Source organism: Arachis ipaensis, chromosome B10 (assembly GCF_000816755.2).
Source record: "Arachis ipaensis cultivar K30076 chromosome B10, Araip1.1, whole genome shotgun sequence".
Classification (NCBI taxonomy): Eukaryota; Viridiplantae; Streptophyta; class Magnoliopsida; order Fabales; family Fabaceae; genus Arachis; species Arachis ipaensis.
The window spans coordinates 4,376,994-4,392,676 of record NC_029794.2 but is presented as its reverse complement, the minus strand read 5'-3'; the positions used below and the strand labels follow the sequence as shown (position 1 = coordinate 4,392,676).

General features: G+C 33.1%; 2 protein-coding genes across 2 annotated transcripts; both read left to right on the top strand.

Annotated features, from left to right (window-relative positions):
• Positions 1 to 2,795, top strand: LOC107624081. The gene is made up of 3 exons (XM_016326528.2): positions 1 to 373; positions 538 to 769; positions 2,136 to 2,795. The coding sequence occupies exons 1-3, from the start codon at positions 77 to 79 to the stop codon at positions 2,594 to 2,596; spliced, it is 990 nt and encodes a 329-aa protein (XP_016182014.1). The 5' UTR covers positions 1 to 76; the 3' UTR covers positions 2,597 to 2,795.
• LOC107623505 (serine/threonine-protein kinase HT1) lies at positions 6,700 to 10,022 on the top strand. The gene is made up of 4 exons (XM_016325810.2): positions 6,700 to 6,968; positions 7,132 to 8,175; positions 8,554 to 9,009; positions 9,463 to 10,022. Exons 2-4 carry the CDS (start codon positions 7,510 to 7,512, stop codon positions 9,730 to 9,732), a joined length of 1,392 nt encoding a protein of 463 aa, XP_016181296.1. The 5' UTR covers positions 6,700 to 6,968; positions 7,132 to 7,509; the 3' UTR covers positions 9,733 to 10,022.

The window sequence follows — 15,683 nt, the reverse complement described above, 5'->3', positions numbered from 1 at the left end:
ATTTGGAAATTACAACATCATCCAAACCAAGCTTAAAGAGAGAAGAAAGAGAGAGTGAGTGAGGAAGTGAGTCAACATGGGTGGAACAACCATGGGTGGTAGAGTAACGAGGTTCCTGTCGAGTCGCCGCAGGGTAAAAACCCTCGAGTTCAGCTACGTGGTTGAACAACCTCAACATGAGACAAGTTGTGTTGTTGGTGACGTTGAATTCGAGTTTCTTGATGATGCAAACATCTATAGTGCTTGCAGTAGTGATGACTCTAATGAAATCGAGTTGGATCAACATCATGATGATGATCAAGATAACGATGATGATACTTGTAACCTTGAGGATAATAGAACTTTTTGGGACAACCAACACCAGATTTTGCAGGTAATTAACCAATTAAATTACTCTATCTGAAAAAGTGGTGTTCTCATTATCTATCGTGGTGGTTAGAGATATAATTATTCATGTTGTTTCTTTCTATCAGTTTACGTTTTTGGAAATTCGCGATTTACAACAGCTAGTAAACGAGGTAAAATTTTTTGTTGTAGGCAAATGTATGCAGAACAAGTTCTTTGGAGTCAAGGATTAGGCATGCAACCAAAGAAGCGCTTCAAGAAATACAAAGCGAAGAGAGCGTCTGCGGCTGCGGGAGAGAGATGGCGGCGGCCACCTCGTGCCGGAGCTGCTTGATGAGGGAAGTTTCAAGGCGGCTTCAGAAAGCAGGTTTTGATAGTGCCATCTGTAAAACCAAATGGAGAAGCTCACCAGACATTCCTTCAGGTTTGTACAATTTTGTCTTCCAACTTGCTCATTCTTTTTTCCTTATGGAAAACTATGGAAACCAAGTAGGTCATAAGTCAAGATAAGTTAACTTCCTTTTAATTTAATTTCTAAAATAATCTAAACAATAAATTTGGGTGTTTGTTATTATTAGGAATTAGGATTAGATATTTTTTTAATTTTTAATTTTTTTATATTTTTTTAATAAATTAATTTAATTACTAGTTGGTTTTAGTTGATTAAACCTCTAATTAGTTTTTTAGTGGAGTTGTTTTCTTATTATATTTTCTTTGACTTGTTCGCCTCTCTTAATAAAAAAAATCTTTAAGGTGGGTCTAAGATTAGATTGAAACCAAATAGGCAAATATTCTTCCTTTTGTCTTGTTTTTTTCCTTTGATTATTTTCGTTTTGTGATGCATGTACTAACTAGTTGAATAGATTAATTTCAAGAATAATGCATCAAATACATCATTGATACAAAGACATATGCAAACATTACAGTCACAAATACAGATAATTGATATTACTTTGTTTCTTTGCCAAGTATTTTAAAACTAAAAATACAGCGACAACACAAATATATAAATCAGTTTTTTTTTTTAATATTTTTATTTTTATTTAAAGGGTAAAATTGTCCAAAAAAACTTTTAATTATTATATTTAGATAAAAATATTGATGAATATTCACCATATATTAAATTATTTTATTCCATTTATTTTGTTTTCACCTGAAAAAGTGTTAAATTAATTACCCTTTTCAAAATCCTCACTAGATTATTAATTAACTCTACACTTTATCTGTAGGGTTATTTTTATAAGATTACACCTAGCTAGTGGGAGTATTAAAGTGTAAATCATAAGAATATTGAATGGTAGGTGCACAATTCAAAAGTGAGTTAGGGATAAAAAAGTTACTTAGAAAATTGATATGGATAAGAACGTCTTGTCATTTGAATTAGATATTGGTTATTGTCACTAACCCCTTCATAAAAAATATTTATCACTTTTAATTAAATTATGGGAAGTGCTAGGTAAACAATGATCATTTTAAACAAGAATTATTCTTCACATACAAGTTATTTACACATACAAGTTTATACAAGTCATTTATATTATATTGTTTAAAAATTTTTTATGTATGTGTATTGATAAATTTTGTATAATTTAAAATTTTTCTTCTTATTTCTTACATTATAAAAGTGAATTTTATTAAGTTAGAATTAACTTATATAAACTTGTATGCCAAAAAGACTTATATGTGTAGCAAGTCTCTTTAAACAATATGAATAATCACTAATTAAATAAAAATACACTACACTTTTAAATTATTTATCTAAATCTTAATATTAAAATAACTGTGTGCAGGTGAACACAAGTTTTTGGATGTGATAGACACTACAAGCTCAAAGAAAGGGGAGGTAATAAGAGTGATGATAGAACTAAACTTCCGGGCGGAGTTCGAGATGGCGAGGGGAAGCGAGGACTATAACCGGCTGGTGCGGCGGCTCCCGGAAGTGTTTGTGGGGAAGGTGGAGAGACTAACGAACTTGATCAAGATCTTATGCATGGCTGCAAAAAGGTGCATGAAAGAAAAGAAAATGCACATGGGGCCATGGAGAAAGCATAGGTACATGCAAGCTAAGTGGTTAGGTCCATGTGAAAGGAACACTTCAACAACCCCTTTATTATCATCATCATCATCAATGGGATATTCTCAACAATCTCACAGGATTATTCCAAAGCCAAAGCCAAGAGCTTCCATGTTAACGGTTGATTTGTTGGACAAGCTATCCACTATGCATTGTACAGCGGTTGAGGTTTTGTAACATTGTATCTTATTATTAAGAGGGAGAATGAAGAGTTTGCATTTTTACCCCCCTTTTTTTCTTTTTCTTATTCGTTAACCCTTTCCGAGTGCTTCACAAATGTGAAATGTCCCATGCACATGCATGTTTTATGTAGAAAATAATATATATGCCCAGTTCTAATTACGGTTGCGCTGAAATGTTATTGTCACTTAATTAACTAACCAATCCCCTTAGTTAACCAAACAGAAGGACTAATTTTATAATATTTAAAAAAAAAGACCAAACCTTTTTTGTGAAGAGACAAATATATTCTTAGATTATTTTTTTATTTATTTTTTTTATTTTTTTTTCTAATTATCTATCATACTCAAATCCTTATTCTTCATCTATAATTCATAGAGACATTTGTTACTGTCAATCACAAAACGTAAGACCTGGAAGTAGTAGGGAGTATACTAATGTCTTATTATTATTATCATATATAGAGTAGTCAACAATGAATATCAAATAAATTATTCAAAACTTGTGGAATTCGTCTCGAGAGATCTCTTTCTTCAATTATTCAAGGCTTAGCCCTTGAATCAAATACAATAATCGGTGTTGATCTAATTGGTCTCTGGCGTGAAATATTTGTATACCTTTGTGATAGACAACTCCTGGCAAGTAAGTTGATTTTCTAATGCTGTATTTGGTATATCCTTGCTTTCGAGGAATCTAAAAAACATTAAAATCTAAAAACAAATTTGAAAGAAACATATTACTCAATAGTAATGTTTGTGCAAGGGTATACCAAATGCAGCATTGAAAAATCAACTTACCTTTGAGTCGGGTGTCTATCACAAAGGTATTAGATCAACACCGATTATTGCATTTGATTCAAGGGTTAAGCTTTGAATAATTGAAGAAAGAGATCTCTCGAGACAAATTCCACAAGTTTTGAATAATTTATTTGATATTCATTATTGACTACTCTATATATGATAATAGTAAGATATTAGTATACTCCCAAATGTTATGTTTTGTGATTGGCAGTAACAAATGTCTCTATAAATTATAGACGAAGAATAAAAATTTGAATATAATAGATAATTAAAAAAAATATGTTTACAAAAAAAGAAATAAATAAAAAATAATCTAAAGATATATTTATTTCTTCACAAAAAAATTTAGTCCTTTTTTAAATAATATAAAATTAGTCTTTTTAAATAATTTTAATGTTAAAGATTCTTTTTAATAATTAAATCTTTCTAACAAATTTTTATAATAATTTTTTCTGAAAAAAACATCCCAAGTTAAATAAAAAAAATTTTTTAGACGGCGTTGCCATTCTTCCCGCTTTCAATTCTCTTTACTGCGACGTGCGGATTTCATTGGACTCCGATAAACCAGACTCGCGGCAATCGGAGCACGATGTCAATGGTTTGATCTTTAAAATCCTAATTTTTAAAAAGTTATTCAAATGAACTTACAGTAAAGTTGGTTTTTTATACTTTCTCTCAACGAAAATGTTATTAATTTGTATTTATTTCATCACGAACATTATTTTGTATTGCCAAGGATCGTTCTTAAAAGTTTTGTTACCAACAATGAAAGTAATATGGCAGAAGTAGTCATCTTTGGATTAGTAGGTTTAATACCACCTTATACTTAACAAACTATTGTACCTAGACGGCTAGACCCAAGGAAGAATCTCTCTTTAGGTTCTTCTTCCCTTGACCCTATATGACTATATTAAAATGGAAAGTCGCTTTGAGATTAGGGGTGGCAATATGTATTTATCTGCGGTAGGGGTGCACATGGGCCGGATGAAGCCGGGTTTGATGTGACTCAGACCCGGCCCGAAATATACACCGGGTCTATTTATTAGACCCAAACCCGACCCTAGACCCGATGAAACCAATACACTTTCGGGCCACAATTATACCGGGTGAAAACCGGGTAAAAACCGGGCCGTTAACATTACATTACGTTGATACCTTCTTGTAAGCTAGCATGTAAAAAAATTTAAATTTCCAAGACTCCAACTATTAGTTAACATGGTAAAATTCACTTAGAAAAATATAACAAGAACCAACCCTTCTTCAAAATTAAAGCATAACCACAATCAATACTAAAGCATAACCACAATCAATACTAATATTTAAATCAATACAAATAACACAATCTTATGTATTAGTCTAAAGTCTTATGCATTCTAAACATAAAACATTAATTTATAGTCTTATAATGACTAATAACACAAAATATTAAGGTTTACAATACTTAAATTCCACATAAGAATAGTCATGATCTATCACTAATAACACAAAATATTAATTGTGTATGATGACCGGGCCACCGGGCCGACTTCGGGTGACCCGAGCTATGGCCCGGACCCGACCCGAAACAATGACCGGGTCTATTTTTGAGACCCGTACCCGACCCTAGACCCGATGAAATCACACCAAATTAGTCCCTAAAGTATTCGGGACCGGGCCGGGCCTTCGGGCCGGGCCGGGTCTGTGCACCCCTAATCTGCGGCTATCCAATCCGACCCATCTGATCGGGTAGGGTTGCCAATTCGATCCACAGCGGGTAGGATAGGGTACGGGTAGGATTCTCGTGCGGGTCGGGTAGGGTGCGGGTTGAGCCTCAACCCTATCCGACTAACCCGCACTCTATATATATTTATGTTATATATTTATATAAAAATATATTTTAAGTGGATGTTGAACCAAAGACCTCTCACTAAATATAAAAGATCCTTAACTATTAAAAGGAAAATATCTATGAAGCACGGACACTTTGCTGAGTTGCCGTGTCTGTGTGTCGGACACGACACTCACCGACACTTGTCCGACACGCGTGTCTGCTGTGTCCAAACTGTGTCTCAATAAAAAATAAAAAATTCTTCTCCGGACACACTTGGACACACCTAAATACCATCACGTGTCAGCGTCTCCGGTCTTATTCTTAATATATATTCTTAAAATAAATTTAGATATAGTATATATTATTATTTATTAAAACAAAAAATATTTTAAATATTTGATATACTTAAAATAAGACATTAAAAATAATTTAAAAAATTAATTTATATTTTAATATCAATAAAATATTAAAATATCATTACAGTTTATCTAAAAAATACTTTATATTTTATATGTATGCGTGTCCCCGTGTCATGTAAGATTTTAAAATTCGCGTGTCGACGTGTCCCGTGTCGTGTCGTGTCCCGTGTCCGTGTCAGTGTCCATGCATTATAGGAAAATATTAATTGATAATTTAATATTTTTTTTTACATAAAAATCAGTTCTATTTTAAATTATCATTAAGTTATATAATAATATTATATATTTTTTGTAACCCGCGGGTAGGGTCGGGTACCTGCAGGTTAAGAACGGATAGGATTAGAATTGGGATATTCTCAACCCGCGAGTAGAATTAGAGTTGGATCCAAACCCTACCCTACTCTACCTATTGCCACCCGTATTTGAGATACGTTGCTTGCCATATATGATATATCACCGAATAAGCAGCCACCTAAATTAGATTCTAGTTTCATTTAAGGACCATCTTTGATGATTGATCTCTCGGCCTTTCTATTTCAGTCCATAGTTGAATAATACCCATAACTATTTTAAACTCCAATTTCAAATGAACGGCCCAAATAACCAGTCCAAATATTGAGGCCCAAATATTGCAAATTTGATTAATCCCAGATCCAATTAAGGAATTAGAATTAAAAAACCTAGACTAGTAAACTAATCACAATTGCCGATTACTACTTACTAGTTCGCGGAACAAGGAAAACAAAATTAACGAGAATAGAGTTGAATCCGTGCAAACCGTACAGAGTGGTAAAGTTTGTTTTGGTATTGGACTGGATTAATTTATTAGATCCATCAAGAGGCGTAAACCCTAGAATATAGATTCGGGTCTCGTGATTATTATATTCCATCAATAATGCGTGTTCACCTAAAAAAGCATATATATATCGCACTATGAGAAAGTCCAACCGTACTACATTCTCTGTGATATTGACACGTGGGTTCCACAAGGGTGGACCCCACATTCCACCAGCACGTCCATGATGAGTGTTATTCCACACACTGACACATCATCATCATGCATCATGCATTGCCATCTCTCATCTCATTCAATTCAATTCAATTCAATTTCAATCGTAATCTACGGTCTGATAGAAGGAAGAGGAGGAGCAAAACAAGGATTCTCTTTCGTTCACCAAAACATGGGATTCGCTGCTGCACCCTTATTCTCATTCCCAACAACAACATCGCATTATAATTACTACTTCCTCGTCATGTGTATTAAGCCACCCAGGAACACCCTTTCTTCCATGGCGATTTGATCTTTCCATCTTCCTAAAAGCCTTATAATCCCCTTTGAGGTAACACCTTAATGCACCTCTTCCTCATGAATAAAGTCATTTTCTTTTTTCTCTTCACTTTGTTTATTATGCATTGTTTCTTCTTTTCCTTTTCTGTTAGATAATATACTTGTTTTGTTTTGTTTTGTTTTGTTTTGTTTTGTTTCTTTCTTCTTTATGCCAGGCTTTTACGGAAGGTGGGATCTGACTTTGATCCTATAAGGGGTGTTTGGCTGTAGAGTTTCTGTAAGGTCACCAACTGTTTGATTCATTGCTCATTAGTGTTCCTCTTAATTACCTTTGTAACTCTGCAGCTCTTAATTTGAACCAATCCTTCCGTTTTTTTTTTTCGGGGTTTTGAATCAGTTGGTCATTTTCTAGATAAGAATCAGATGTTTTTGCTTAGATTTTTGCACTAGTTGTTGTTGAAGGATCTGAAGAAAGAAATATAGGTTTTTGAGCTAGTTTTTTAATGCAATTTTCAAGCTGCGGCCTAGAGAAGTTTGAAATTTTGTTACGAGACCTTTAATTAGGTTTTGAAGGGGGGAAACTTGGGAATAAAATGGGTGAAGATCACAATTCTTGGTTAAGGAGGACAAAATTCTCTCATACTGTGTGCCACCGCTTGAATCCTTCGACACTTGCTTCTATTCCTCTCAGCATTGAGACAGAGCACAATTCAGGTCTGAAATCAAGACCTTCTTACCCGCAGAGATCTTCTTCACCCTTGCCCGAAACTTCGCTTTCTGATACCTTTAGGGAAGCACGGCATGATCAAAAGAGGTTCTCAACACCAGGTCCTAGGGGGAAGCCCAGCAATGAGGGAAACATGGATAAGTTGCGGAGCAAGGAGCTTGGGGAAAGTAAGGTTTTGAGGTTGAAATCGCGTTCCAATAGTCCAAATGGGCTAGTGAAACCAGATAATAACTCAAACCACCAAAAGGATTTAGCCTGGACCAAGTGTTTAGACAACAGTGGAGGAGGAAAGGTTACCGAAACAGATGAACGATGGAATGTTGACCTCTCTAAGTTGTTTCTTGGCCTTAAGTTTGCTCATGGCGCTCATAGTCGGCTTTATCATGGTGTATATAAGGAAGAGTCTGTTGCAGTTAAAATTATTAGAGTACCTGATGATGATGAAAATGGAACCTTGGCTTCTCGGTTAGAGAATCAGTTCGCTAGAGAAGCCACCCTTTTATCTCATCTTCACCATCCGAATGTTATAAAGGTAAAATGATATTTTCCCTTTTTTGGTATATGGCTATGTATGCTGTTGTGAAGAGTATATGCCTATTACAAACACTGTCTCTCATGCCTTAGTTGAATAAGATTGGTATAGCTAATTTTTTGGTCTGATTTGCAAGTTAATATCATGTTGACATACAAACAACAACGAAGCCTTGTCCCACTAGGTGGGGTCGGCTACATGAATCAAACGACGCCATTGAACTCTGTCATGTATCATGTCTACAGAGAGACCGTTTACATGTAGATCTCGTTTGACCACCTCATGGATGGTCTTCTCATGGATTTGACATAATGTAGTGTAATAATGATGCTGTTAATATTTATATATGTTTTCTCAAATATTTTAATCTGATTCCAGTTAGTAGCAGCATGCAGAAAGCCACCGGTTTACTGTATCATCACAGAGTATCTATCAGAAGGTTCTTTGAGGGCATACTTGCATAAGTTGCAGCACAAACCTATGTCTCTACAAAAGCTAATAACTTTTGCTCTAGATATTGCTCGCGGGATGGAATATATACACTCTCAAGGTGTCATTCATCGAGACCTTAAACCAGAGAATGTTCTCATTGACGAAGACTCCCACCTCAAAATTGCGGATTTTGGAATTGCTTGTGAGGAGGTAGTCTGTGATTTATTGGCTGATGACCCGGGCACCTACCGATGGATGGCGCCTGAGATGATCAAACGTAAATCCTATGGGAGAAAGGTTGATGTCTACAGTTTTGGGCTTATGTTATGGGAAATGTTGACTGGAACAATACCATATGAGGAAATGACTCCAATCCAGGCTGCTTTTGCTGTAGTAAATAAGGTATGTCCTCTGTAATTAAATTGTACAGGCTTTGATTCATAAGAATATCATGTGGGCAAGGTTTTCATGATGTGATATCGTGTTCTTTAATACTGTGTTCAGATACATTAGTTTTCAAATTTTTAGAAAAATCTAAAAGCAGCTACCATTAATGTATCTTGGCATGTGTGGCGAACAGTCACAAGAGAAAATTAAATTGAATTTATGCAGGTTGATTTATAAAGCTAAAACATTGATATACATATCTTAAATGGTTACAAGTTCTGATGTCTTCTTGAATGATATCCCATTTAAGATGATAGGTTAGTCAAATGGAGCATATTTAATTCATAGGATCAACCAATGTGGGGGTAATTGTGGTTTTCTGGTAAACAGTTTTGTTTCTTTTTGGCAGCTTATTAGTTCTTGTCTCTAGTAATTCTGTGACGTGTTATTATTTATTTATCTTTTCAGAACTCAAGGCCAGTTATTCCTTCTGACTGCCAACCTGCTATGCGAGCTTTAATTGAGCAATGTTGGTCCTCGCAACCCGATAAGAGGCCGGATTTCTGGCAGATTGTTAAGGTATTAGAGCAATTCGAATCCTCGCTTGCCCAAGACGGGACCCTGACTCTGGTACAAAACCCTCTTTCCCATGATCATAAGAAAGGTCTTCGGCATTGGATTCAAAAGCTTAGTCCTGCGTATCCAAATGGCCATGTGCCTAAACCCAAATTCACATGAATCATTGCAGTGTCCTGGATTTGGTAGTACTCCACCAGGTCCATTGTATTAAAAACTGGAAGGTTTGTTTTTGACGTTCTCTGGTTTTAGTTGTGACATTCATGTGACAGGGAATTGATTTTTAGGCCAAGCACATAGTTGAAAGCTTCTTCTTCTTCTTCTTCTTTTGGTTGTGTGTGTGTGTGCCGTGCATTGCATCCACACAAATTTTTTATCAACTTGTGTCAGCTGCATATGCACTTATAATTCGTATAAATATAAATAATATGAGGGTAAATGGATTTGATTTATTAGTTCTTAAGCAGATTTCTGGAAAACTATGTGTCTTTTGGTCCCTTTGCATGATGCATTACAATCTCGAGAAGATTGTGATGGACTTGGTCAATATGACACAGGCATAAGGCATATAATATCTATGTATCAATTTCAAGGTTACACTTTGTTTACTAGCAGACCCCCTTTCCTCCCATCCCCACCCATTACGACTCCCCACCTCCGGCCACCACGCTTTTGCCAGCTTCACCATCTTCACCATCTTAACCTTGCTAGTTGGTCCCTCCTTTGGTGCTACCCTTGCCTCTAGTGACGGTGGACCTAAACCACATTGTTTTAACCCAAGTTGCCAAATTAGGAAGCCTTGTAACTGGATGAGTGAATTGAAGACTGCCAACTTTGTTTTAATCAAAACAATTTTGTAAACTGGGAGGTGTCACGTAATAGTCAATTTTAAGTTTGATTGATCAATAAGGCAGCGTTTGTTTTTGGTATACATGTCTATTAAAACATAGTTTGTTTTTGGTATACATGTCTATTAAAACATAGACACGAAAGTACATGGTCTCATTTATGTTGAGACAACAACCTAACTGTTGAGTTTTGTTTGACTTGTAAAATTTGAAACTTAAGATATTAATCGCTGAATTTAACAACAAAATAAGCCACCACCCACTATTGTAGTCACTATGGTCTAAACTTCATAAGAACCACTATATATGTTGTTATGAAAATTGACTCCGTTCATAAATCAATACATTTAGACACAATTTACATTTAAATATGTTGAATTACAAACATTGCAGACTTATTTCAAGTGACAAATAAGGTAATTGACAAATAAGGTAATTATTCTTGTGAAATTGTCTTCATATAGAGATAATAATTGAAAATAATTAGATAATAATTTAATTAAATATTTCAAATTATTGAATAGTTCTTAATTATCATCTTCACATGAAGATAATTTAATATGAGTAGTCATTGATAAACAATTTGTTAGGGAGGAAATATGTCCAATAGTTTTTATTTTTTGAGACCTTGTCTCCTACTTTCCTTTATAGCTGGCTATGAATGATCTTAGCTGGTAGAAGAAGATGGATTCACAAAATTTATACAAAAATTTTGTTTTTGATGTGGGATTTCCGGATTTGGGAAGATAGATATTATTGTGAAAAGAGTGAGCGAGTGGGGTCCCACTGACAAAGGGGTGGATGAAGTTTTGGCTTTATGCCCTTGGACGAGATTTTAGATAAGATTCATTCATATAGTGATATGTATGTGAGTAGTGCAACTCTTTAATTTGGTATGTATAGCATATAAATACATACTTATGAAGAAAGAAAAAGACAAGTGATAAAAATGATATCAAATCAAATCTTACATATATGCCCATGAAACGAATGGCACTACCCCATTTCCTGCAGCTTTGATTAAAGGCACTAAGGCAGGGGAAGGATGATGGGGTTACTACTGGGTTCTCGGATTCTCCTTTTCTCTTTCTTCTTCCTTTAACAATGGTGATACTTTTCAGCCACGAGAGAAAAGGAATCTTCATCCGACATGAATACCATTTTTTAGATTCTGTCTATGATGCATAGACACGGAACACGACACGACACGAAACACGCCGACACGCGAATTTTAAAATCTTACATGATATGGGGACACGCATACATATAAAATATAAAGTATTTTTTAAATAAATTGTAATGATATTTTGATATTTTATTGATATTAAAATATAAATTAAAATCTTTAATTATTTTTAATGTATTATTTTAATTATATCAAGTATTTAAAATATTTTTTGTTTTAATAAATAATAATATATACTATATCTAAATTTATTTTAAAAATATATGTTAAGAATAAGACAGGACACGCTGACACGTGATGGTATTTAGGTGTGTCCAGATATTTCCGGAGAAAATTTTTTTTATTTTTTATTAAGATATGGTTGGACACAACAGACACGCGTGTCGAACAAATGTCGGTGAGTGTCGTATCCGAAATGTGTCCGACACGCGGACACGACAACTCAACGAAATGTCCGTACTTCATAGGATTCCGTGAAATATTTTTGTGTCACAAATTAGTTGCAAATTTAAATTCTATTTAAAAATTTATTGTTAGTGAAAGAATTGCTTTAATCACAACTACTATTTAGTAGCTTAATTAAACGTATTGTGTAGAAATATCAGTCATGAATTATAAGCAATTTGAGTTTAAGTTCATGAGCAAAAATAATGATTATGAGAAAGATATCATTTATCAAATTAAAGGAGCAAGTCAATAATTATGTTAAAGCACCTTTTAGTTGGTTTGCTTGTGGATTGAATTATTCTAGATTATGGTGTACTCGATGAATCTTTGACGGGAATGTTGGTGAACCATGATATTTTATAACATTATGTGCTTCTACTTGTAACACTTGTGTGGCTAATGTATTGACAACGAGTTTCTTTTCTTTTCCTTCTTTTTTCTTTCTTAATAATAATATGCTAACCAATGAACTACTCGGATAGTGATTCTTAAGATAAGTACAAAAAAAAAAGAGTTCAATCATTATGTATTTAATGTGTAAAGGTACTACTGTATTATTATGTACTTTTTTTCCAACATTTTTTAAAGAAAAAATCATTATCTTCACTGTTTTTGCAAAATTGTAAAAACCAAAAATACTAAAAATAAAATATACTTAGGGTTTTCTCAAACTATGCTTATTGTTTTACATGTTTTAGGGTTTCACATGTCATATTGGTAATTTGATTGGGGAAGTGAGACTAAATCACTAACTACCCGAATGACCTATAATGCTGAAGTCAGCTACATGACATCACGTTTAGTTTGTCCTTTTCTCTTTGAGGAGATTTTTTTGGGTGTCTAAGTGGAAGGAGATTTTAGAAACTATCTGTACATTAAAATTAGTCATTAAAATAGTCACTAATGTATTTATATATAAATATTTTATTTTAAATATGTATTTATATTTAGCATATATTTTATACTAATAACTGACTTTAGTGACTGATTTTAGTGTACATTTCCAAAGATTTTTCATCTGTTAACGGTTAACACCAAACAAATTTCATAGAAAGTTTTAGTTTTAGAGAAAATACAGTGATGGAAGAAACTTTTTAACAGTTATATGCATATATTTTTTGTTTAAAATTTACATGTTTCAGTTACATATATAGACAATTTCAAACATAAATTTGATTGGATTTATCTATACATAAATTCTTATAAAATTAAATTAAATTGGGTTAATCTAGTAATTAATTTACTATTATGCTTAAGTAAGTTAGAGGTTTAAATTGTGCCTTATATATGTAGCAACTCATTGATCAGCGAGACAGCAATAAACCTTTAAATGAAGTTTAGATCTGTGACGGATTAATCATTGGGCTGTCAAATTAAAAGATACTATAAAAAACCATTTTTTTTTAATAAAATAAAAATGTTATTACGTTCGATACACTATATGATATCATTGACTCTCAAATTAAAATGACAAAATTAATTAGGAAATTAAATATGTTTTCACTAAACAATAGGTTTTTGTGTTTGAATTTGATAAAGAAAAAGAAAAAGGGATGTATCGCTTTATTTAGGCCCCTCTTATTATTCAATCATTATTTTTAGATCATAATAAGAGATATAAAGTGTGAATTTTTTGTTATACATTTTCTAAATAAGATCAAGAAAAATTATGTGACAAGTAACAAGTTATCGGCTAAAATTTTTATATATGAATAATTTTAATGTGAAATACAAAAATATTTGATCATTTTGGTGTTCTACACGGTTGTGGTAGTAACACAAAACGTCGTTGACGTTTTGCGATAAAAAAAATTTTTTAATCATGAAAGAACAAAACGTCGCTGACGTTTTGTAATAAAAAATATTATTTTAATTGAAGAAACACAAAACGTCACTGACGTTTTGTAAATGGCCATAGTTGTGCTCAACACATAGTTTGGTTCATGATGAAGGATTTCACTTCTAGTAATACAATATTAAAAAGAAAAAGTTCCAAGTTATCATCTATTATTAATTATTAATTATAATTCTATCTTAATTTTATTGCTTTGTGCGTATATTTTAAACACATTTTTTAAGTATTAATTTTTTTCAAAAAAATTTGTGGGGCCTAATGCCCCCTCTATATTAAACGTGGGTTCGTCTCTGGCTTTGAAGGAAGATGGGAGTTGTGAATAGGTAAGCGGCGATGGACTCAGCAACAACATGACATGAGCTATGCAGTTTTTTTGTGAAGAAGTCGAGAAGAAGAAGATTTTAGGTGAGGATGATTGAGTTTATCTTGCATGGCTATAGAGTATAGATTGAAGTTATGAATCATGTGATGTGAGACAAATCCTAATTACTAAAAAGTGTTTATATGTATATATTCGGGGCGGGTACACCCTAAACCCGACGATACCTGTCTTAAGCAAAATCTGTCCCGACTCGAGTCAAGTTATTACCCTTTTCATCCGAGTACAGACGGGTCGGGTACCTGCGTATTCGAAAATTCCTGCCAAGTCTAACCACGTATTGATACTCCTTTTATTAAGGGTTTATCGCTAGCCAATGGATTGCTATATACACAAGGCGAGATTCTAACTCCTAATAGTTGTTTAAGCGGACGAGTGAGATGATCACTTAATAAACTCAAATTGATTAAGATAAATACTAATTATTTTTAATATTTTAATATTAAAAATTTTAAGAGTTTGATTTTAATTATAACTTTATAAAATATTTATAATAATATTTATTATATATATTATTTAATTTTTTAATAAAATTTTTAATATAATTTTATGTATTATCCCGTACAAGGTACGGGAACATACACTAGTTATATTATAAAATGAAAACTCAAGTGCAGTCGACTTCACGTGAAGTTGATACCGGAGAACCGTTAAATGATTTGACTGATTTGACTAAATTTTCATCTAACGGCTCTCAAGTATCAACTTTACGTGAAATCGACCTCATCTGAGTTTTTACCATATTAGGTATAAACCCTTTTTGTAACATTTGGACCCACTAAATAAGTAGACACGTTTGAAAATATTGAGGTACAGTTTTCAACATATATTGTGGATATGAAGATGATATTGCGGTGTATAAACCTGCTAGTTAGGAGTTAGGACCACAGAAGATGGAAGGTGGAGCCCCCTGTGGGGTTTGAATCTCAATCACCGAATTAACTTTGGACCTTTGGTTACCAGCATCCTTCCGAAAATGCTGCACTATACTGCTTTTGTAAAAGAAGAAACACAAATATTACTATTACTATTTTCAGAATAAACTTCGGTTGGTAAGTTTTTTTGGATTTTCGCAGTATTTTGGCTTCTAATTCAATAGAATAGAATAAAGATTAATTTATTATGAATTTAAATTTTATTTAAAAATTTATTATTGATTAATAAATTGATGTATATACAAGATGAAATTCGAATCCCAACACATATTTAAACTGATGAATGAGTTAATTATCTGACTAATTTAAGTTTGTTCATTCTGGATGGTATTGTAGTTAACTCACTAATTTATTTAAGTAAATGCGAAAATTCGATTCTTACTTTATATTTATAATAACTTATTGATTAGTAACAAACTCTTAATTAAAAATACTGTAAAAAACAAAAAATTATTATTATTTA